This window comes from Panthera onca, chromosome A1 (genome assembly GCF_046562875.1).
Source record: "Panthera onca isolate mPanOnc1 chromosome A1, mPanOnc1 haplotype 2, whole genome shotgun sequence".
In the NCBI taxonomy this organism is placed as follows: Eukaryota; Metazoa; Chordata; class Mammalia; order Carnivora; family Felidae; genus Panthera; species Panthera onca.
In genome coordinates this window covers 83032580-83057331 of record NC_138339.1, presented here as the reverse complement: position 1 = coordinate 83057331, position 24752 = coordinate 83032580, and the positions used below count along the sequence as shown (strand labels likewise).

The window sequence follows — 24752 nt, the reverse complement described above, 5'->3', positions numbered from 1 at the left end:
AGCCTAAAATTGAGAAAGGCTCAAGATGTGTGAATTAAATACAGGAAAGAACACAGTTTGCATAGATCTACATATTTATTGTCCATTCCTTTCAACTCTTTCTAAGCATCACTTTACTGATAGATTTCTAATAATTTTAGTGTGATGTTCTTTCAAAGATGCTTCTTTGCGTTGGTGAGGGGATATCCGATAATGATAGCTTGAAAAAGTAAAAGTTTCAAACAAAAATCACTATCTTCTTATAATAAAATAGAACATTTTACTATAATCATTATAGAGACATAATAAGTTCATAGGAATTATCTGGAAAACTGTTCTTGTTCTTACATGGTGTCAACGTAGTTTCAAAATGTGTGAAGACGCTGCATGGTTCTTGACACCAAATGTCAAGTTCTGCTTAAAATTCCGATGTAAGAGCTTGCTACAATTCTCTATCTTATAAGTAGATGCCCAATGAAACCAGTACACACTCTGCTTATATAGGTACAGAACATCTTTCAAAGCTTCTGCAAACTGGCTATTCTAGCATCATTACAACCACCACCTCCACTGTCGTCATCATTATCATCATTGAATACGTCTAGCTAATCTCAATAAATCTGAATCATGGGAGTGATTATTTGTCACAGATCTGAAAGGTCTAGGTACAGCGGAGAGCTAAGTCTGCAGAAATTAAGTAAAGAAAAAGCATGACTATTAATGGAAGAATGAAACTTAAGAAGCGCTATCTTTGTTCTTATCTTTTCCCAAATACTGTGTGAGGTAGAAAGACACTGATTAAGAGAGTGGAAAGAAGTCAGTGAAAAGTACATGTATTGCTTTTTCTTTTTAATTTTCTTTTCTTTAAGTAAGCTCTATGCCTAACATGGGGCTTGAACTCACAACCCTGAGAACAAGAGTCACATGCTCTATTGACTAAACCAGTCAGGTGCCCCACATGTATTAATTTTTCAATCTGCTACAAAAAAACAGATTGATTTCTTTCTTTTTTTAAAAAAAAGTTTTTTAACGCTTATTTATTTTTGAGAGACTGAGCGAGACAGAGTGTGAGCAGGGGAGGGACAGAGAGAGAGGGAGACACAGAATCTATAGCAGGCTCCAGGATCCAAGCTGTCAGCACAGAGCCCGGCGCGGGGCTTGAACCCACAAACCATGAGATTGTGACCTAAGCCAAAGTCAGGCCCTTAACCAACTGAGCCACCCAAGCACCCCAAAACAGACTGAACTCTTACGCTTATTTCCACTGCTACATAAAACCAAAAAAATAGTTTTAATTATTTATTTTAATAATCTGAAATAATGAGATATTTGAGTAATCAGCAAAAATATGTTATACTGAGGGGAATAAAGACTTCCTTCATATCAGATGAAGAACAACCTGAGGGATGTGCATCAAGATGAATTAACTATTTTTAGTGATAGAGATACAGCTGGTAAGCAATTAAATATATTTGAGCAGTCAGGTGTGCCTTTTACTGTTAACGTTTTGTTAAATCAGTCAATGAAAATAAATTTGTAAGATTTGTAAGATTCCAACAGAAACACACACCTAGCCACATTTAAAAGCAGTTGTTATAGAATGAAAACAAGAATGTAACATACATGGATTTAGGGGGGTTAGTATTAAAATATCAGGTGAGAAGGCCAAAATTCAGGGGTTCAAATTTTAAGAAATTTTGTTTTTGGAAATCAGTGATGGAGAGGCTCAGGTCAGAACATTGAGAAATAAAAAATAAATAAATAAAAATAAATGGAAACAGAGGATAGTTGTAGAAAAAATATAATCTCAGCATATACTATATAACTGGTAATAAGCTGAAGTTGTAAAAAGTTATTTGTTCAAAAATTTATCCTGTTTCATAATTTATAGAACTTAGAAGGAGTCTCAGTTAAGTTATACCCTTTGGGATCAAGGAATGACAGAACAATCCATACAGTGACAATTGTAATTCAGTATATGAGTAGAGACTGTAAAGAAGGTGGTAAGAAAAAGCTAAGAAAAGCTCTAATGATTAAAAAAAGAAGGAATTAAGATGTTATTCTCAATGATATGATTATTTTAAAAGGACATCAAAAATCTCTGGCAACAAGATTAGAATAGGTAAATTTAACAAAGTGACAGACCTATCAACAAACTTTATGCTTCAATTTACCAACAAACAGAAAATAAAAACTTACATATAAGATTTACAAAAGCATTAAATGTCACAGAAACTGGGAAATAAATTCTAAAGCAAGATGAACAAGATAGCTATACAAGATCTAACGTGAAAATACGTTAAGAAAAATCTAAGACCCAAGGAAGTATATACGATGTTCATGGCTTGGAAGCCTTGATATTATAAAGATAACAATTTTCTTCAAATTCATCTTTAGACATAATGCAAATTCAATCAAGATCTTAACACCTCCCATTTAAAGAGCATATTGAAAGCTAATCTTAAAATATTTTCATGACTTTGGGGTGGGAAAAGATTTCTCTAAAATGGCAAAATATGGGGCGCCTGGGTGGCTCAGTCGGTTAAGCATCCGACTTCAGCTCAGGTCACGATCTCGCAGTCCATGATTCGAGCCCTGCGTTGGGCTCTGGGCTGATGGCTCAGAGCCTGGAGCCTGCTTCAGATTCTGTGTCTCCCTCTCTCTCTGCCCCTCCCCCATTCATGCTCTGTCTCTCTCTGTCTCAAAAATAAATAAACGTTAAAAAAATAAAAATAAAAAATAAAATAAAAAAATAAAATGGCAAAATAACATCCAGAAAGGGGAATTGTTTAATAAATCTTACTATATAAAAATTAGCTGCTATTGGGCCACCTGGGTGTCTCAGTCAGTTGGGCGTCCGACTTCGGCTCAGGGCATGATCTCACAGCTTGTGAGTTCAAGCCCCGCATTGGTTTCTGTGCTGACAGCTCAGAGCCTGGAGTCTGCTTCAGATTCTGGATTCTGGGTCTCCCTCTCTCTGCCCCTCCCCTGCTCACAATCTGTCTCTCAAAAATGAATAAACGTTTAAAAAATTAAAAAAAAATAACTACTATTTAGAAAAAAATAATTCGAAAAGTAAAAAAGCAAGCCAAGGAATTTAAGAAGATATTTGCAACAAAGGGTTTGTATCTCCCATCCATTCATACAATCCTCCACACATAAATTTATATTTTTTAATATTAAAACAGTGCAGTAAATAAAACAATAAAAATAGGTATGAAGCTTAAAGGCATTTCACCAAAGATGCTATCCAAAAGCTTTATATGTAAAATTCACCGTCATTAGTATTCACATCTATCAGAATGGCTAAATTACCTTTGTATTGGTGAAAATATGATGAAATGAGAACTCATATACTTTTGGCAGGAATGTAAACTGGTACACAATTTACCACAATTACCACATTACCAGGAATGTAAACTGGTACACAATTTGGGCAATAGCTTGGTATAATCTAAAGTTGAACATAGGCATACTCTATGACCCAGCAATTCTACCTCTAGGCATATACACAGTATACTCCACACATACACCAAGATTTATGTAGGTGAACATTTCCAGCCACATTATTCACAATAACTAAAAATTGGAAATAATCCAAATGTTCAACAGTGAAATGAAAAATTGGATATAGTCATACGCAATGATACACTATACAGAACAAAAAGGGAAAACTTCAGTTACATTCAACTATATGGATGAATCTCACAAATGTTATCTTAAGGAAAAGAATCTAGAATAATTAGAAAATATTATTTCATGTATGTAATCTTTTAAAAAGGAAATTTATTTAAAAAACACAAAATAACAAGTGTTGTGAAGGATATGGAGGAACTGGGACTTTTGTGCATTGCCGTTGGAAAATGCTCCAGTGTCTGTGGAAAACAATATGGCACCAGTTCCTCAAAATATTACATGATACAATGATTCTACTTCTGGGAAACTATCTGAAAGGATTAAAAGCAGGGACTAGAACAGAAAATTGTACACCCATGTTTATGGCAACATTTTTCACAATTGCCACAAAGTGGAAGAAACACAAGTGTTCAACAAAAGAAGAATACACAGGAGAGGAGTTGGGAAGATGGAAGAGTAGGAGGATTGTGAGCTCACCCAGTCCAACATTTACAAGCAGACATCATCCACATCCAAGTAAATAAAACAGCAGTCCAAGATGGGTAGAACAAATTCCACAACTAAATACACAGAAGAAGCTGCATCTGAAAGGCCAGAAGGGTCAGAAAGGCAGAGGGAGGCTGCCTACAGAAGAAAGGCAGCTTGCACATATGGAGAGGGCAGAGAAACAGGCCCTTGCAATAGGGAGCTCACATGGAGAAGACTCATCGCTATAACCTTTGGCATTGAAAACCAGAGGGGCTGAAATCCATGAGTTTGTATTACCAGTGGGATTTGAAGCCTGGAACTTTAAAAGTCAGCTGACTCAGTACTGGGCAAGCATGGAGAGCAGGGATAGCTGGGCCATTTCCCTTAAAGAGACAATGGCCTATGGGGATAGGCAATATAAAAACAGTAGTTTACAGAACACCACAGGCAAACAGGAGACAGATCTGGTCACACTGATTTCAGACTGTATTAGGTAGCTTCTTCCAAAATGAGGGAGCTGGCAGGTGCTACTTTCCTTCCCAGCCCCCAACAATATAAACACGGCCATTTATAGGAGGTAGGGCCACAGCCACTTGCTACCTAACCTGCTAACAGTGCACCATGCCCACAAGTTCCCCTGATGACTCACCCATGCCAATCCTGCTAGTCTTGGCACTGGCCTCAGGGCAAATTTTGTTACAGCCATGTGCACCCCACCCAGCCACTGCATGTACACGTGCACAGCTGCAGGGGCACACAGCACCCATAGCACATAGCACGCACACCCACCACATAGCTGCCACACAGCATCCAGCAGCCACATGTTCCCAGCCACTGTGGCATGTAGAGCACAGTCACACCTAGTCACTCTCCTGCACTATGCCCAGTCTGGTGCCCATCCCCACTGGCCAGGTGCACAGCTACAGTGTTTCAGGGGATCTGGCATAGGACTAGTGGCCCAGCACAAATTTTACTAATAGGCCCATACTGCTTCCAAGTTCCCTGGTGGGCATGCCCCCTCAGAGGAAGCACCACTAACACCACGGAGAACAAGTACAGCCCACAAGCAAGGAGGCAGTGCAGACAACTACATTGAAAGGAAAAGTGACTCAGACAAAACAGCAGACTATAAGAAACACACAAAGGGTACTTTCCTGAAGTGCCAGGTTCTGGTGAGTAGGGAACACTACAGTGCACATCAGGACCTCTGCTTCATAAAGTCACTACTTTCAAGAGCAGAAGACATAGTTGACTTTTTTAACACAGACAAAGAGGGGCTGACAAATTGAGCAGACAGAAAATTTATCTGAAATGAAAGAACAGGAGAAGGCCATGGCCAGAGATCTATACAAAACAGATATAAGTAACAAGCCTGATAGAAAAGTTAAAGCAATGATCATAAGGATACCCACTGGATTTGAGAAAAGAGTGGATTACATGAGTGAGACCCTTAACACAGACATAAGAAATAACATATCAGAGATAAAGGACTCAATAAATGAAATGAGAAACATGTTTAATGGAATGAACAATAGGCTAGAAGAAGCAGAGAAAAAAATTAATGACTTAGTGGAGAGAGTAATGGGAAGTAATCAAGGTGAACAAAAGAAAGAAAAAAAAAAACTATGTAACACAAGAATAGACTGAGGGAACTCAGTGACGCCATCAAACATAATAATATTCATATTGTAAGAGTCCCAGAAAAAGAAAAGGAAAGGGGGGTAGAAAGTTTATTTGAACAAATAATAGTTGAAAATTTCCCTAATCTGGGGAAGGAAACAGATACCCAGATCCAGAAGGCACAGAGGACTCCCATCAAAAAAAACAAAAGCAGACCCACACGAAGACAGGTTGTAATTACACTGGCAAATATAGTGATATAGTAAAAAAATCTCAAAAGCAGCAAGACAAAAAACCACAGTAACTTACAAGGGAAAACTCCTAAGGCTAGCAGGAGATTTTTCAACAGAAACTTTACAAGACAGAAGGCAGTGACCTGATATATTCAACGTGCTGAATGAGAAAAATCTGTAGACAAGAATACTCTATCCAGCAAGGCTTCCATTCAGAAAGAAAGAAAGATAAAGAATTCCCAAACAAAAACTAACGGAGTTCATGACTACTAAACCAACCCTAAAGGAAACATTAAAGGGGATTCTTTGAGTGAAAAGGAGAGACCAAAAGTGACAGTATAAAGGTAGGAAACACAAAAACCATAAAAATGAATATTTCTATAAAAAATCAGTCTAGGAACTCACAAAATAAAAGACATTAAATGTAATAATATATACCTAAAACATGGGGAGGAGAGGAGAAAAGAATGTGTTCAAACTTGAATGACCATCAATTTAATAGAGACTGCTATACATGTAGAAGAGGTTATATACAAGCCTCATGGTAACCACATACCAAAAACCACTGATAAATATGCAAAGAATAAAAAGAAAGAAATCCAAATACAGTAAAACCTTGGATTGCAAGTAACTCGCTCTGTGACTGTTCCACAAGATGAGCAAACATTTCTAATAAATTTTAACTTGACAAAAGAGAGATGTCTTGCTATATGAGTAGTACATGATGCCTAAAGTCACACGATCACAACTGAGCCAATGGTTCTCCCTCTCTCTCTCTCTCTCTCTCTCTCTCTCTCTCTCGCTTGCTCTCTCTCTCACTGCAGGACTGTGGGTGATCATCTCCCATGCTCAGATGCTCAGTCTCAGGCCATGGTGTTTGACAGAAATCAGTGATTTTTCAGAACGTTGGAAGGTACCCACAACTGGCACTCGTGTCTTGTTTGTCACTTCAGAGTGCCTATGGACAGTCCTTTGCTTTTCCATACAAGAGTAAGCTTAGGGATGCTTTGCTTCATTCTAGGCCATTGGATAGGTTCCTTATTAAAGTTGCATGAAAAGAAAAAGATGCCATTGAGCCAATAGATAGCAATGATTCCATTAGTGATAGTGAAAGTCATCCTACACAGTAACCCTCCTCTCTCTTGTCTCCCTCACACCAGCCGCAAAGGTTTTCAAAGGTAAGTGCGGGTTCATTTGCTTTTCTTTATAGTTTGTATTTTCTTTAGTATTTTGTATTATATTACAGTATTGTAATCACTTTTATATGAATACTTTTGGGTTGTTGAACACGTCATCTGAATTTTCATTATTCCTTATGAGGAAATTTGCTTTGATATACAAATGCTTTGGATCACAAGCATGCTTCCAGAATGAAACTATGCTTGCAAACCAAGGTGTTACCGTATATTTCTAAAGAAAATAAGAAAACCATGAAAGAGAAAAAAGACAAGAATGGATGAGAGAAAATCTTCAGAAATAACAATAAAACAAATAAAATGACAATAAATACATATCTATCAATAATTACTTTGAATGTAAGTAAACTCAACATTCCAATCAAAAGACGTAAGGTGATAGAATGGATTTAAAAAATATGACCCATCTGTACACTGCCTAGAAGAGACTCATTTTATACCTAAAGACAAGATCAGATGGAAACTGAGGGGATGGTGGTGATGACGGTGCAAGAGTGTGAATATACTTAATGCTGCTTATCTGTACATTTAAAAGTGGCTAGGGGTGCCTGGGTAGTTGAGTCAGTTAACCCTTCTACTCTTGTTTTTGAGTCAGATCATGATTTCGAGCCTGTGTGGGGCTCGATGCTAACAGCACAGAGCTTGCTTGGGATTCTCTCTCTCCATCTATCTCTGTCCCTCCCCTGCTCTCTTTCTGTCTCAAAATAATAAATCAACATTAAAATAAATAAATAAATAAATAAATAAATAAATAAGGCTAAAATGGTAAATTTTATGTTATGTATATTTTACCACAATTATAAGAAACACAAACCTGGACTATAGTGTTAGAAGTGAAGAGAATAGTTCATCTTAGGGGAGAAGGGAGAGGGTAGTGTCTGGCAGGGAGCATGGGGGATACTTCAAGGGTACTGGCAATGTTATATTCCTGGGTGCTGGTTATCAGTGGTGCTTAAGTGAATGTTTGCTTTACGGTGACTTACAGAGCTTCGCATTTATGTTTTATGTCCTTTTCTGTTTGCTACACTTTCACAATAAAATCTTTAAAAATAACATATATATGACATGCATCTTCACAGACACAAAATATTCACATTCTGTGTCTTTACAACTTGCATTTCACCGGCAGTATGAGGTGAAGAGGATGTGGCCTCTGGAGCTAGCCACCAGCCTTGGCTTCGAATCCTAGCTTGCTCATGTACACACTGTGACATTCAGCAAATTGTTACTTTCATTGAATCTATTTTCATATGTTTATAATTAAGAACCTGACAAGCGTTTTATAAAAAGTTTTTTGAGGATTAAAAGTTTATATAAAAATATACAGCAGGTTGCCAATCAAGGAACAAGTGCTTTAAACATTTCGAGGCTCTATTTTCTTCCCTTGAGAAGAATTTCTTCACATTTTAAATCCGCTATAATGGGATTGTCAAGAGTCTTTTTGTGTGGAAACCAGCTCCAAAGAGCACACTTAAAGTTGAAAACTGCCCCAAGTTGTTTGAGAGAAGTTGTAGTTCACTCTGTCCTTTTAATTGACAAAATTAAAAAACATGCAGACTGAATTTTTAACTTTGCTGTGATGGTTGTATTTTAAAAAGTGGACAGTCACGTCATGAAACAACAATTAGCCACATATTTTTAAAAAGTGATATATTAGGATAATAAACGTGAAAATTTACCGTTTAAGAATTGCTACTACTTAACATTTTTAAAGAATCCTTTTGTATTTAAAAGACCGTGTGACAGTCTTTGATTTTCTCCGTACCATTCATGGAGGTTTAACTGTACATCATACAAATGCTTCTAGTTTCATCCAAATCTACTGTTAAATTACCCATGTAATTATCCCAGTAGAAATCATTATATTTTTTCACTATTAATTTCATTAACACTTTACTGGTAGGAGTGTGGATGAATTTAAATGCAGTTCTGAGTTTTTATTATGACAAGGGAACATTTCTATATTATTTAAGGGGGTTATATAATTTCTAAGTTAAAAAAAATGGAAATGGGGCGCCTGGGTGGCTCGGTCGGTTAAGCAGCTGACTTCGGCTCAGGTCATGATCTTGCGGTACGTGAGTTCGAGCCCCGCGTCGGGCTCTGTGCTGACAGCTCAGAGCCTGGAGCCTGTTTCAGATTCTGTGTCTCCCTCTCTCTGACCCTCCCCCGTTCATGCTCTATCTCTCTCTGTCTCAAAAATAAATAAACGTTAAAAAAAAATTAAAAAAAAATAAAAATGGAAAAATATTAGCTACTAAAAATGTAGATAAAAAAAATACTCATGAGGCTTACTTCAAGACATACTTTTCAATGATCCCAGTGACCATATCTTTTTATACATATTTCCCTTAAAATGAAGTTAAGTCAGTTATATATTCCACCTATGATGACACTCTGATGTGACAGCTCTTCTAGTATTTGCCAGCAAGAGGACAGTTGCAAAAAGTTATGAAGTGACATACACAGAAAGCAAAATGGGGTGAGAGAATGGGGAAAATTCAAGATGATACTCAAAACAAATGTTTTGAGGCTAACATGAGCATAGAATACCATACGTAAATGGAAATTTCAAGTACATATATCTTTTAATTGAAAATTTAACCTTTATCATTGTATTATTATATACTACACAGAATATCACACAATATCACATAATATCATTTCCTATTCTCCACACTGATTCAATTAAATAAGGATTGCAGGTGAGACTCAATTTTTAGTACTTCCATTAATTCTCATTCTTTCATTCTGTTACATTCCTATCAATCCTTCAAATATTTTCAAGTTAAAATAAGTGGTTACTGAGGGCTTCCTCTGTGAAAATATTTACCCCTAGAATAAATCAGCTTGGTGTCTCTTTAACCAAGAATTACCAAAAGAATCTTGGGTATATACAAATTGTAGAAATATAAAAGTTTGTTCAATTTCATTGTGGAAACTATGAAATTAACTACAAACTGGTAGTAACACAAATTAACTTCTTAATTTCTAGTTGTAAAAATTCACTCCTTGCTCCCCTGCCAAACTCCTTTAAAGTAGCTCTTTAGTATCAAGGTGCCTGGGTGGCTCAGTTGATTGAGTGTCCAACTCTTGGTTTCAGGTCAGCTCATGATCTCACAACTTGTGAGATGGAGCCCCTTGTCAGAGCCTGCTTGGGATTCTCTCTTTTCCTCTCTCTGCCCCTCCCCCACTCATGCTTGCTCTCTCCCTAAAAAAAAAAAAAAAAAGGCCCTAAAAAAATAAAATTCAAGGGGCGCCTGGGTGGCTCAGTCGGCTGAGTGTCCGACTTCGGCTCAGGTCATGATCTCGTGGTCTGTGAGTTTGAGCCCCGCATCAGGCTCTGTGCTGACAGCTCAGAGCCTGGAGCCTGCTTCAGATTCTGTGTCTCACTCTCTCTCTGCCCCTTCCCCGCTCATGCTCTGTCTCTCTCTCTCTGTCAAAAACAAACATTAAAAAAATTTTTTTAATAAAATTTAAAAAGTAACTCTTTAGTATCAACTTAAGGTCAACACAGAATAGTAAACATAGTATTTTATTAGCAATTTTTTATATATAATCTACTACTATTTTGGCAGAACAGAGATTGACAAGGAATGTGAATTAGAGTATGACTCCCTAAGTACAAATTGTGACTTCTATCTCCTTCTTGACATTCCAGTCTATGTAGTGTAAATGTTCATATTTTTCCAAGGGACAAAGAAACAATTCAAAAGGTGAAAAATAACATACTTCATTCAGCCTTTGTTTAATCAGAATTGGTGATGGAGGAAAGCATTTAATTCGGGTAAAAAACTTCATAAGGGACACTGTAAGAATTCTGCTATTTTAAAGAATATTTCCGCCGTTTTAAATTTTAAAACATTAAAAAAAGATAAAACAAGGCCATGAAAGAACTTTAGAACTTCATAATTGAATTGCCTTACAGTGAATGAAAATATGGTTGATAAGTTTTTTATACACAAAGATATGTCTCACACTTTTTTGTAAATGCTGCTTTTTCCTACACTAGAATAAGATATCCAGACTTAGTACATAGATGTTTTGGCAGAGTATCATTGGCCTTTGTATATTTAATGTTCACTTAGCTATATTTATTTTTTTTTTTTAATTTTTTTTTCAACGTTTTTTATTTATTTTTGGGACAGAGAGAGACAGAGCATGAACGGGGGAGGGGCAGAGAGAGAGAGGGAGACACAGAATCGGAAACAGGCTCCAGGCTCTGAGCTGTCAGCCCAGAGCCCGACGCGGGGCTCGAACTCACGGACCGCGAGATCGTGACCTGGCTGAAGTCGGACGCTTAACCGACTGCGCCACCCAGGCGCCCCATCACTTAGCTATATTTAAAAGATCAAATGCCACCCTGAACAATATTATTGGGGTGTTTTAGTTCTATTCTCAAGTTAACATTCATTGTATTTAATACTGCTTATAGCATCCAGAAAATTAAATAGAGTTTGGTTATGTTTTTTATATAAGAACTCTCATTTATAATGGTATTTAATAGGATAATACTTAAATGACAGGTAAAAACTGGTAAGAGCAAAGAACTACCTAATTTCCCTTAGCCTAATGCTTCTCCAGCTTTCATTAAGCATATGAACCACTTTAGTATCTTATAAGAATGCACAGTTTCATTCAGTGAGTCTTGGGTAGGACCCAAGGTTCTGTATTTCTAATGCTGCTGTTCATGGGACAAGCTTTGAGGGGCAAGTTTCTAGAGAACCCACACAACTTCTGTTGACACCAAACTTAATTCTATTTCCTCTGCTCAATGAGCACCAATGTACAATTCAACACTTTCCAGTCGATAGTGTGAAATTGCACTGAAGAAAAAAGAAAATATGAATCTCTGAGTTATGGGTAAGTTCCATTTGTACAAAAAATAAAAAATACAAGTTACTGAAGGAGTTACAGAATAGATCTAGGAACATCAGACTTAAGGCCATCACATATATTTTACTGGAGTTCACTGAAATCCTCCCAAAATATAAACTATATATTCATTTTTAAAATTACTGTCATGTTGTTGTAAAACTCTTGACAAAATCACACATCAAACTTAAAGTTTAACTTGACTTCTTTTGTGATGTGCCAATTTTTAAGAAATAAACTAAAACAAAGTAAAAATTATGATTCCTTGGAGATCAAAAAAAGCAAAAATTTGAGCTGTTAACTTGGCGTAGAGAATTTCTTCTAGTTAAAAAAACTACTCTCCATAGTCCTTCCATTAAAAAACATCTACAGACATCTCCTCATGAATGAAACCCTTCCGAGAGGCATAGCTCAAGCATATGCACATGCAACAAAGTGGATTTTCACTACTGATAAAGCTTTGACACAGGCAAATTCCATTCTCCATCCTTTCATGTAGCATAAGAATAGGCTTTTAAGATAAAGGAGAGGAAAGAAGCATTAAGAAAAATAAGAAAAAAAGACACTGATACAAATTTTTAGCAAAGAAAAAATGCCAAATCTGATTGTTTTTCAATAAATTTGAATTTTATTATATAAAATAAGCTTACAGAAGGTTTGGAGGAAATTTACCGGTTCAAAATCACATGTTGAAGACAAAAGAGTTGGAATTTTGCTCTGTTAAAATGTTTGTGGATGGGTCTAGTTTGACAATTTAGCCTGTCTGATGTGACTTTCACAGTCTGTTGGCAGTTTGTAGGCAAGCCATCACACCTGTGACTCTGTAGTTGATTAATGAGTCTCTCAGCTCATTGCTACCATCTGAAGGAGGGCTATGGCCTTTCTGAGCTTCACTGGTTTATTCGCCTTAAACTGCAGTCCTGCTGGGGTATCTTCCATAAGAAAATCACACCTGGTTAAAGCTAATGAAAACCGCAATATGTCATTTTCTAGACAAGTCAAAAAGCATGTAAAACTAGACAAAAGATGTATTCAAGTAACATGAATGTAGTTTTGTCATAACCTGCCAATCCAAAGAGTAACACAAAAAAAGCTGTCCTCAATGACATGTTTCAGTGTCAACTTTTAGAGTGATAACTCTAAATTCTCTGGGCTATAAGAGGGCTTTCTACAATGGCAGCTCTTAGGCTATACAATATGTATTTTCATCAGACCGGGGAAGGTTCTAGTTCATGACCAGCCAGCCATTTAACTCTGATTATCTATAAATGATTAATCTAATTGTTTAAAGTCTTGTTTCAAGTTCTTCAACATTAGTTGGTCCACTTTAAGTGTGTGTAATATTCTTCCAACTTTTTCTTGAGTGCAAGACAGCACTGCAAATGCTTTCTCTCCAGTCTTGCTCTGGAGACTGAAAAGCCATTTAAAGTCTTTCCCTATCTTAAAACAAAGTGTGAGGGGCACCTGGGTAGCTCAGTCGGTTGAGTATCCGACTTCAGCTCAGGTCACGATCTCACTGTTTGTGAGTTCGAGCCCCGCATCAGGCTCTGAGCTAACGGCTCAGAACTTGGAGCCTGCTTCCAATTCTGTGTCTCCCTGTCTCTCGGTCCCTTTCCCCTTCATGCTCGGTCTCTTTCTCTCAAAAATAAATGTTAAAAAATTAACAAAAAAACAAAGTGTGAGCTAGAGAAGAAAGGGGGAAGGGGGGAAGAGGAAGGAGTTGTGGAGAGAGAGAGAGAGAGAGAGAGAGAGAGCAGGGGCAAGTGAGAGAGAAAAATGACAGAACTCAAAGAGCAGATAACCTGAGGTCTACTGTATACACAACGTACTATAGGGCAAAGTAGGGAGGAAAGCAGTAAGGAAATATGTTAAGCTAGGAAACTTATTCCCTTCACGGTTTAATACCATAGCTTCTTCTTTTGAGGCACTCTGAAGGCTCAAAACATGAGGAATACTTAAATAAATACTAAAATTCATTTTAAAGGTAAATACTGTTGTTCTTTGTTTTAGATTTTGGACCAGCATTCCCTTCTAGTAGCTACATACACCGTGCATGGTTTAGCTATCTTTAAATGGCAGATGGAATCACAACACTCTCAGTAGCACTACAAGAATTGAGCAGTGAAGGACCAAAAGCCTCTGTTCTAGCAATTACTAATCTCTGATGCATGATATACACAAAATTTTTATATCACTGTACACATTATCAGTGAATAGTCCTCTCGTTTGGAAGAGCACACCTGCGTGATTTCCTAGAGCATTTATTCAGATCCCCTACCGCCATGTTTCCATTCATCTGAAATTGAAATTGAAACTAAAGAGTGAATACTATTACTATGCATTTTACCCAAAATGTGAAAAGAAATATTTTCCTTTATTTTACCGTGGAATAATCTGAGAATAATTCATCATTATGATCACAGCTATCGCTATTTTTCCTGTTTCCTATTTGATGCCTGTATTCGGAATTATGGAATGAAAAATATTTAGTACTCTACTTATCTGAATTTCTAACTCTGTGATTTTTATATGGAAGGATTGATTTTGGCTAATAAACATACTGATTCCTTCAACAATTTAATGCCAACAATGACTTTTTAACCATTTCAAAGTGTTTGATCACTTCAAAAAATTTTCAAATTGTTTTATCAACTATTTCAATCCTGGCTGCAAAGTGGTATCATGTGGAAAACTTTTTTAAAGTATAAGTAACTGTTCCCCGCCCCAGAGATTCTTATTTAATTTGTCTGCTGGAGGCCTGCACAGTGTGTGTGTGTGTGTGTGTGTGTGTGTGTGTGTGTGTGTTTTAACACTTCCCAAATAATTCTAATGTGTACCCAAGATTAAGTACTACTGTTCTATGTAGTAATCCTCATGTTTATATTGTTGACCTAAAAGGATAAAAAATTTAATCCTAAAAGGGAAAAGATATTTCTCAAATTAAATTGGAAAATGAAATCATCAATCTTTAGGATTCTTAGACCTATTACAGTTTGTAAGAAAATATGCTTAGACCATTAGTCAGAAACTTTGGGATTGAGTCATTGTTCAGCCAGCCCTAGGAAGTCATTAAGTCCTTCAAGACAAATGCATTCTGATCTATAAAAGGAGAAAATTAAGACTTCTTCTAGCTTTAAAAGGATTTTCTCAAATGATCTCCAAGAGTACAGAATGTTGTTCTTAAATGTTAATCAGAGTACTTATTTGATTCTATATACTAAAGGTGGGATTTAAGCCAAGGCGACCAAACTTACATTACTGAAACTATCATTCTCCTCTCCTATCTGTGGCAGACATTGCTAACTGATTACAGCACAAGAGGGAGAAAACAAACAAACAAACAAACAAAATACTCTCCTGGAGTTTGCACTCAGGATAAAGCTATTTTTCTTTGGGAGTTAAGTGCGTATTAGCTGTTACAGGACTTCAGGAGTCACCACCCCAAAATATGACACTTTGGTATACGGACTACTTTGACCTGAAGACACTGGAAAAACAGCAGATGCAGGGAGGGGCTTTCCCTGAACAACTCTTATCTGCCTAAAACACTTCCTCCAAAAGAAATTCAGTTGTCCCCTCCAGGGGAGTTTCATCAATGAGGGAAGATTGATTTTTGTCACAGAAGAGACTAGAAGTTGGCACTATCCCTAGACAAACTTTGTCACCAACTATCACCCCTACTATCTATTCTTCTAAGGGCCCACTCTTCTTTCCTAAGTGGCCTAAATTCCCTCTCCCCTTCCCCTATTAAGATGGCATATAAGGTCTCAAATCTCACCATTTTTTTAGGTATTCACATTTTCTCCCATAACACCCCCATGGCATATGTTAAAAATTAATAAATTTGTATATCTTTTCTACCGTTAACCTGCCTGTTGTCAGTTTATTTCATAGACCCAACAGTCAAACCAAGGAGGGTAGAGGGGAAGTCTTTCTTCCTCTACACTGTTCTTTTTAAAGAGATGATGTAACAGAGTAATCAGCAAGAGACTAAAAATGTCCAGAAAGAATAAAAAACTGTTAGCACAGTTCCGGAAGGACACCATGACTCACAACATGTGACTAAGTCCTAATGGCAGGCACAGCTTCATGGAGGGATGGCCTACTTCTACTCCCCAAACAAACTGCTTCGTTGTGACCTAGGTTCTGATGTCAATTCACCTAGAGGGAGGGAATTGCCAGATCTGCTTGAAGCTGTATTTTTCACTGTACGTAATCAAAATGGAGCTCTGGATTTTGCAAAAGACTCTTGTGAGCTTGGTTAGTGTGAGTCAATATTCCTTATAGGAAATGAAATTGTCAGACTTTCAAAGCTACAGACCAGATCACAAATAAAGTGGAAATACCAATAAAATCATGTCCTTCCCAAGGGATCAGCTGGTCCTCTAGCAGCGGGGCAATGACAAAACACTTGCAAATACAATTGAAATAACTCAAATAGTTCTTACATAAAGCATTTTCTTATACAGACTAAGAAAAAGGAAGCTTTTAAAAAGTGCCAAAACCTTTCCATTTTTGTAGGTTTTTCATATTTAAAAATAATAATTAACATAAATGTTGTAATGAGGTAATCGGGCGGGAGTCAATGCTCTTTGAGGACAGGGCCCCCCTCTAACCCAGTGCTAGATGCCATCTCTCATGATAAATCCTGTACCAAAAGACACACTAGTCACACCATCTGCTGCCTCCAGGGAGATAAGTTGCACATTTCAAAGTATGGCAACATTCCACTATAGCATAATGAAGAAAATGAAAAACATATTAGCAAACTGAACACTTTGGGGAAATTTCATTTTCAAATTGTGTGCTGTTTTGCTTTTAAAGAAGTAAAATTATTAAATAAAATGTGTGAGAGGAAGCAAATATTCTCCCTTGTAGCAAAATTACGAATGTTTTTACTTTGTGAAAAATAACATTATTTCCAACGAATGCATTAAAATCACACATATAATCCACATTCACAGAGTTGTTATGAACAAACATCTATAGCTGACGTGCACGTACTTTTGCTGAAATCAAATTTCAATCCTAAAATTTGTTAGATGATTTGCTAAATGAGAAAAATCAGCAATTAATCGAGAAACAATTCCACTTAATTTCTTCCCCAGAAACCCTCTGGGATCTAGAAATACAGTTGAGGCCATGTCAGACCAGCCAGTTCACAGCAACAAACATGAACGTGCTGACTTGGAAGCGTCACTACCTCTCTTGGGCGTTTCCACCACTGAAATTCTACCATCCACGGAAAAACTGAAGCACCAAAGAACAGAACGTGCAGCCTCAGTACAAGTTGCAAGTACACTGAGAGATTAAGAGCAAGACAAATCAGGTGCCCCTCTCCTACTTGACCAAGGCCAGTATTAAACTAGCACATCTTGTCTGAAGAGCCATCAATCATGTACCAAGAGTGCCCCTCACAAAGGTACATCTCATCCAAGCCGTATAAATATAAAGCAAATAGAATTTTAGTGACAGACTACAAGGCCATTTGATCTATGAATTACACAGGCTCTGCAATTGCTTACACATGCCTGGAAACCTTCAGGGTCAGATGAGGCCAAGGATTCAAAAGGAAGAATCTGTAGCTGTTAATATTCTCCACGTATAAGCCTAAATAGGACAGTTGCCCCCTTCTCCCCATACCACCCCTCACTCAGTTCAACATCTGACTTTGTCCTAAGCAGCTCCCCATTCATCGTGCCTGTATGTTGTGGACAGAGCAGATTTGCCAATGAAAAATGCAGTGAAGAGACCATTACTCTAGCCAAAATAACCTGGAAGCAGCATACTCTCTCTCTCATGGTGTGTTACCATCTACCTCAAACCCTTTGTCTAGATTGCCTCTCACGTTGGCTACCTGGCTGACTCATGTTCAGCTTAAGTGTCACCACGTCCTGGGCATATTTCCCGACTGGTCCGGCATTCACGTCAGATCTGCAATCTTCCACTGTATGTCTATGGTAACTTGCATGAACCTCTAGTATAGCTATAGCCACTGATTTTTCAGTCTGTCTTCTCCACTGGATTCTGAATTCCTTGACAGCAGGGGCTGTGTCTGGCTCATTTCTTTATCTGCCGTGCCTAGAATGTTTGATGGATGGATGAATGAACAAACAGTCACAGATCCATCTATTTACTCAAAGTCTTGCTGGACTGAATAATGGGATAGAAGTATTCTTATAATCAACACAGTGTATTCTGTGGGTTATATAATACCTGGCTTTCATATGCTGGTAAATGTAGTATTCTCTATATAATAAAGTAACAGGAGTCTGGGTTGTCCTTTATACAAAGTTACCTGTTTGCAGAGAGTCCTGACTATCTTTAAGTCCTTTAGAGAGCTGACTGTTGAAATGGACAAGTAGATGTTCATCACTGGCTTTGGGCTAAGTCAGATGCACAAATGCAGCAAAGACATAATCCTGATGAAAAGAGCTTACTGGGCAAGTGACACAGGTAAACAACAAAAACTTACATCAGGTTACTGACTCCTTTCCAAAGAGAGACCAATTCTCTCATCTTAGGACTCTTTTTATAGGTTTTAATTGATTAACTTGGAGTTAACAATTATTTGACAAGAAGAGAATCACAAGCTCCCATTCCGGGTCAATCACTAAATCACTAAAAGCTACTCTTTGTAGCTTTAAAACATTTCATTTTATAGAAAACTAAAATATTCCCTTTTTGCCTTCTATTTTTCTGAGTCACAACATTCATCCTGATATTTTTTCTTCCAAAATTCTATTCAGAATGATGACTGAATGCTCGAAGGGTATTTTAAGATTTAAATGAGAGACAAGGACAGATTTGTTACCTCAGGTGGGTGGAATTATAAGGTACATGGTGAGGCAGAGCAAGAGATTAGTGACTTTTACTTTCCACAATGCCCATATTATTTCACTTCTCCTGAGCATACATGTAATTTAAAATAGTTTCATAAAGGTTTTAAATAAATGAATTAACAAAGCCTCTTTCTGTTGGTGATCCTCTCCCTACCTCAGAAAGGCCTAAAAGCAAATGAAAGTCATTCCAGAACAGTAAATTGAGACCAGCAGCCAAAAAGAAGGAACAGCACAGTGGCATGCCTGAACATTGTGCTTTATGGTGTAAGTGTCAAGGGAGAAGAGAGCCCTAGTGGCTTGCTTCCCTGGTGCTGGCTATCTATCTGAGGTGACAACCAAAAACTAGTGAACATTAGAGAGTAGCATATGCTGAACATTAACATGTATAACTGTCCATAAATGCCCTGAGAATTTGGAAAATGGGGGATTTTTGAGATCTCTGTGTCTGGAGATGGGCTTGATGGTGGACCCAAGCGGGTTAAGGACAGACTTGGAAGATGAGCCAAGGGAGCAAAGGAGACAAACCCAGGCAAACCTAGGCATCACTGACACAGATACCAGGAAATGCTCAAGTTCGCAACAGTCATTCTCATATTCCAGCTCTATCAGTCTTCTCCTCTGGAGCCTCCAGTCTACCAATGACCTGAGGCGAAGTTGAGTCCTGGTCAGGCAATGGTGAAGGGTCTCTGTCTCTGAGAACAGATGTCCAGACCAAGTTTTGCCATGGATGCCGGAGCCCTCAACTTGGACCCCATCTCTAGATCCTGATTTCTGAATAACTCAAAATCCACAGCTGAAAACAAGATCTGGTACACATATTTTGTGTGTTCATTGATTAGTTGTTAAATATTGGCCCTTTCTGGTCACACCTGTTCTGCCTTAGACTCACGAATGACCAGCATCAGCTTCCTGAGCTTCTATTCTGTCTTGAACCCAGACCATGCATCACACAGCCAACACCTAATAAAAAGTTCTCTAAACACCTCTTTTCTCATTTCTGCTTTTTCTCCTCAGTCCTCCCTTCTCTCATTTTGCAATTATCAGGATGCTTGGGTTGTGCCTTACTATTTTATCCCTGGCCATATGTTTATCCTTACACCTTACTCTGGCCTGTGCAAAGAAGAGGATGAAATAATAACTAAAAATAATTATAATTTTATAGAGCATAACCTGTGCTCCAGGCTTTGTGCTAAAAAGTTGCTGGGATTAATTGCTCTGAACTGCCCATTCAATAAGAAAGGTGCTGCATGCAGTCAAGAAAAAGGAAATTAAAATCAAGTGGTAGACAAAGATTTGAACCACAGGTTGCCATACTCTGGAGTATGCTGAGTTGTGGGTCTGTTATAAAAAAGGGATTTGTGAATGGAAAGACCAGATGAAGGAGGCTTTGAAATTGGGGCTAAGGAGTTTGGTTTTGGTGCGTAGGCGATGTGGAGCCACTGTAAACTTCGCAGTGGAATATATTTCTGTATATTTCATTCTAGCTTTTATCTCTTTGAATATTTGGTAATTCGTAATACAAGTTTGCCTGTGTCCTTTTGTTTACCACCTTTATTCTATCAGCATCAGTAACTCATGTATATATACATGGCAGTGTAACATAGAAAAACAAACCAACCCAAGAATCTGGAATGGCTAGCTAAATTGTGCTGTGGTAATTTGGCATAATGCTAAGTTATTCAGAATAAAAATTATGTCTTTGCATCGATGAATGGCAAAAAAAAAAAGTTTGGTGAAAATGTAGAACCTACAATGATAAGTATAGATCCCCTCTTGTGAGGTGCAAAAGGATGTCTTTGTTATGTACATATAAAGGTCACTAGGAGAAAAGAAGAGCTGAATCAAGGTGGTGGCATTAAATTATAAACATTATTTCTGTGTTCCAAAAATGTGAATGCTATTTTCAATTGGTTTTTATAATAATAGAAAAACTTAAAGAGAAAAACACATTAATCCAGCAGAGATCAATGGACTGGAAGTCAAGGAGAGAGTAAGCAGGGGATCTAGCCACCAGTGGATGGGGCACTGGATTTCAAGAGTGGCAGTGCTGGGGGACAGAAAGTAACGGTGTGAGAAATGTTCAGAGGGAAAGCTCTGTGTCTAACAGAATACAGATGAAGGGAGATGGAAACTTCGTAAAGTCATTCAAGATTTCTAGGCTGGGGCTGGAAAAATGTTAGTGCCATGAGTGGAAATCACACAACTCTAAAGAGGAGGCAGTTTCAGATGAAGGTAATTATGATGTGAGGATTTCTATATGAGATGAGAGTTATTACATTAAAATATTATTGCAGTGAAAATGTAAGTGTATGTGACCTAGAATCTCATTGAACAATTTTACAACCGGAGCTACAGATGACTCCGTGGCATAGATTTATAGGTTCACATTGCTGGGCCTAATCCATTCTGGGATTTGCACTTTTTAGCTTAAAATTTTAAAAATAAAATAAAATTTGGATGTTTTTACCTAGGTATGCACTCACCTCCATCCCATTGTATTAGGTCTTGCCTTCACATATTTATATTATTTGCCCAGGCTTGAAGGCATTTGATTTTGAAACCAGGATAACCATTCAAAGCCACAGAAGTGAAGGAGTTCATTGCTGAAAAGAGGTTAGGGAAGGATATAGAGTGTTTGAGAATGGGAGGACCAAGGCTAGGAGGCCTTTAGCAGTATCTGAGGAAAGAATAAATCAGAACAACTGTCTTAAAAGGAAACCCAGAAAGGGATATAGATGTAACTGGGGATGGGGGCGGAGGGAATAATCAATAACAGGGGGGAAAAATCTAAAGAAAATCACAATACTGAAGGGGCCTACTCAATGCCAAGAGAAATCAAGGACTCACACAAAGATAGACACGATGTCATTTGGGAGGTGGGGGGTATGACTTAAAAAAAAAGCATCCAGGGAGACAAAAAGGGGGGAAAGAGTCCTTTTGGCATCAAATTTCTCATAGGCAGTGTAAAATATAGGCAGATACAATTTCTTTATAAAGTTAAACATAAATGTACTAGACAATCCAGCATTCCCACTTCTAGGTATTATCCACATGAAATAAAAGCCTATGTTCATGTAAAAACCTGCACACAAATGGTTATAAAGACTACCCACAATCACCAATACTGTGAACAATCCAAATGTCCCTTAACAGGTAAATGGATCAACAAACCATTGAATGGAACATTCATACAATGGACTACTACTATTCTACAGTAAGAAGAACAATTGGAAGAATTTCAAATGCATCACGCTGAGTAAAAAAAGACAGATTGAAAAAGCAACATAGTATATAATTCTATTACTATACCTTCCTGAAAGAAGAAAACCACACAGGGAACAGATCAGTGATTGCCAGGGATTGAGACAGGGAAGAAATTGACTACAGAGGGTCAGTGCAAGAGAACCTTTTTAAATGATTTCTTTTTAAAAATTAATGTTTATTTATTTTTGAGAGAGATAGAGTGCAAGCAGGGGAGGGGCAGAGAGAGAGGGAGATACAGAATCCAAAGCAGGCTCGAACTCACCAACTATGAGATCATGATCTGAGCCAAAGTCGGTTGCTTAACCGATTAAGCCACCCAGGTGCCCCTAAGTGATTTTGCTAGTCATGATTGTTGAACAATTTCATGCATGTTTCAACTCAGAACTATATACGCCACTCGTGAATTCTATTTTATGTAAAATAAAAGTACATAATATAAACAATACAAATCAATTTAAAAATGGAGGTTGTACCATATGACATCAAAGTGGCCAGTGGAAGAGCTAAAATGAAATTTTATTAGTAGCGCTTGAAGAGGAGGGGACAGGAGATGGTAGTTCAAATTCTATATCTTTCATTGCAAGGAATCAATCATATTAAGTTGATAAAGTTTTAACAATTACTGGTGTAGCATATCCCTTAGATGTGTCAACTCAAATAAATAAAGAAATGGCTCAAATGGTTACAAGTGAGTGGGATTTCTGTGACTGAGGAGCTGGGGTGGGGAACTTTCTCTTTCATATCTTCCTGTACCATTTGAAATAATACACGTGTATGTATTGCTTATAGTTGATTGCAAAACAAATTTCACAGTTATATTAATACACATATTCTGGATACAAAAACATCTTCATTTAAAATTTTTTTCACCAGAGCTCCTATTTTGGGGGAAAAAAATCAGATTTAAGGCTGCCCCTCAGGGTACATAAAGGTGAGAGTCTCATTGACAACTTAAGAAAGCACTATAGACATCCTAACTAGTTTCACACACAACACAACAGAAAAGTACTGAAATAATAATATCAGAAATGCTAAGAAAGTGAACATTATTGTTCACATTTGTTACACTATTTCACTATATTTAGCAAACATTTAAATCTCTCTCATAATTATGTCATAATGAAAATATCTTCAGAGATAATTTCCTGTCTTTACGCTGATGTAGCAACATAAACAGAGACATCCTATGGTGACCAGTAAGCCGAAAAAGCAGTCAATGGCCCTTTCATCGTCAACCAAAATGAGTCAATGGGTCTATGACAACTACTCGTGGATGCACCCATGTTGAAACTTTTTGCAGAAAAACATCACAGAGGGTTTGGGTTCTGAAAAGAATTTGACAGGGGAAAGACTTAAAGAAGAGTTATTGAAAAAAAGAATGTACTTCATACAAGCAAGTTTTTAATAGCTTTTGATATATTGCAAGAACCCCAAAGTGCCAGTATGTGAATGCATAATTAGGTAGGCACAAATTCATTACAAAGTGAATTTTGGTTCAACTTGACAAGTGAAAAATTCTCCCATGGCTGCTTTTGAGAAAATTATTATACCTTCCTTTCATCAAAATGTTGCCAATTCTGCGTTTCTGTCAATAGTATTTAACCTATTTATTTAGGTAGCCTGTTTTCTGCTTCACTGAATTAATGCAGACCTTCATTTAAATCACATTCCTATTAATTTATACAATACATACACATACACTCTCTCACGTAGGAGAGAACCACTGTTTGCACCCCACAATGGTGGCAATGGAGAAATGCACCACTTACATGCCTACAGTCATCATGGGGATGAGTGGCCCTCGTTGTCATTGCTCAACATCTCCCCTGTGCTCAGGACATGCTTCCATGTGGACTTTAGCCAATGTCTGAGCACAATGGAGGTACTAATGCCAGCCCACGCCTGCAGGACATGAGACTCTTCTAGTGTGTGGACCTTAGCTCGTGGAGTCACATGGGCCTTGTTGAAACCTTATAACTACCCTCTACCCGTGACTCTTTCTACCCCACCCTCCTCCCCTCTCTCCTTTCACAGCTAACAGATCAGCAACTTGGTCTGAAGGTTTATTTGCCTACCCACCCTCTTCCTCTGTACCCTTCATATGTAGCTCTTCCAGAAAACTTCCTGCATCTCTAATCCTATCTACTTGCAGGATTTAATCTGACACACTGACTCTGAAGAAAGGGTAAGCTTGGCTCCTCTCCACCTCAAGGATATCTGGGCCGCACCATCTTCAAAGAGAATGTATGGTACCTAACTTTTATGCAAATTAGGAATAGAGTAAACTGAGCCCTCAAGCTTACTTGGGAATGTTTCTTTCTTTCTTTCTTTCTTTCTTTCTTTCTTTCTTTCTTTCTTTCTGGGAGAGGAGCAGAAAGATACACACACACACACACACAGATAGAGAGAGAGAGATAGAGAGAGAGAGAGAGAGAGAGAGAGAAAGAGAGAGAGAGAGAGAGAGAGAGAGAGAGAAAGAGAGAGAGAGAGAGAGAGAGAGAGAAAGAGAGAAAGAGAGAGAGAGAGAATCTCAAGCAGCCTCCACACTCAGCGGGAAGCCTGACAGGGCTTGATCCCATGACCCTGAGATAATGACCTGAGCTGAAATCCAATAGTTGGATGCTTAACCAACTGAATCACCC

The 24752-nt window shown here is 37.7% G+C and overlaps 1 protein-coding gene across 4 annotated transcripts in view; it reads right to left on the bottom strand.

Annotated features, from left to right (window-relative positions):
• KIAA0825 (KIAA0825 ortholog) overlaps positions 1–24752 on the bottom strand; it is a 386168-nt gene that overhangs the window by 164590 nt on the left and 196826 nt on the right. The window contains exon 21 of one of the 4 annotated variants that reach the window (XM_060637684.3): positions 12665–12966. The exons of the other annotated variants lie outside the window; for them this stretch is intronic. Within the exon in view, the coding sequence (XP_060493667.1) occupies positions 12951–12966 (16 nt within the window). The 3' untranslated portion in view covers positions 12665–12950. Of the gene's footprint in view, positions 1–12664; positions 12967–24752 lie in introns of those variants that run through there. 4 annotated transcript variants of the gene reach the window in all.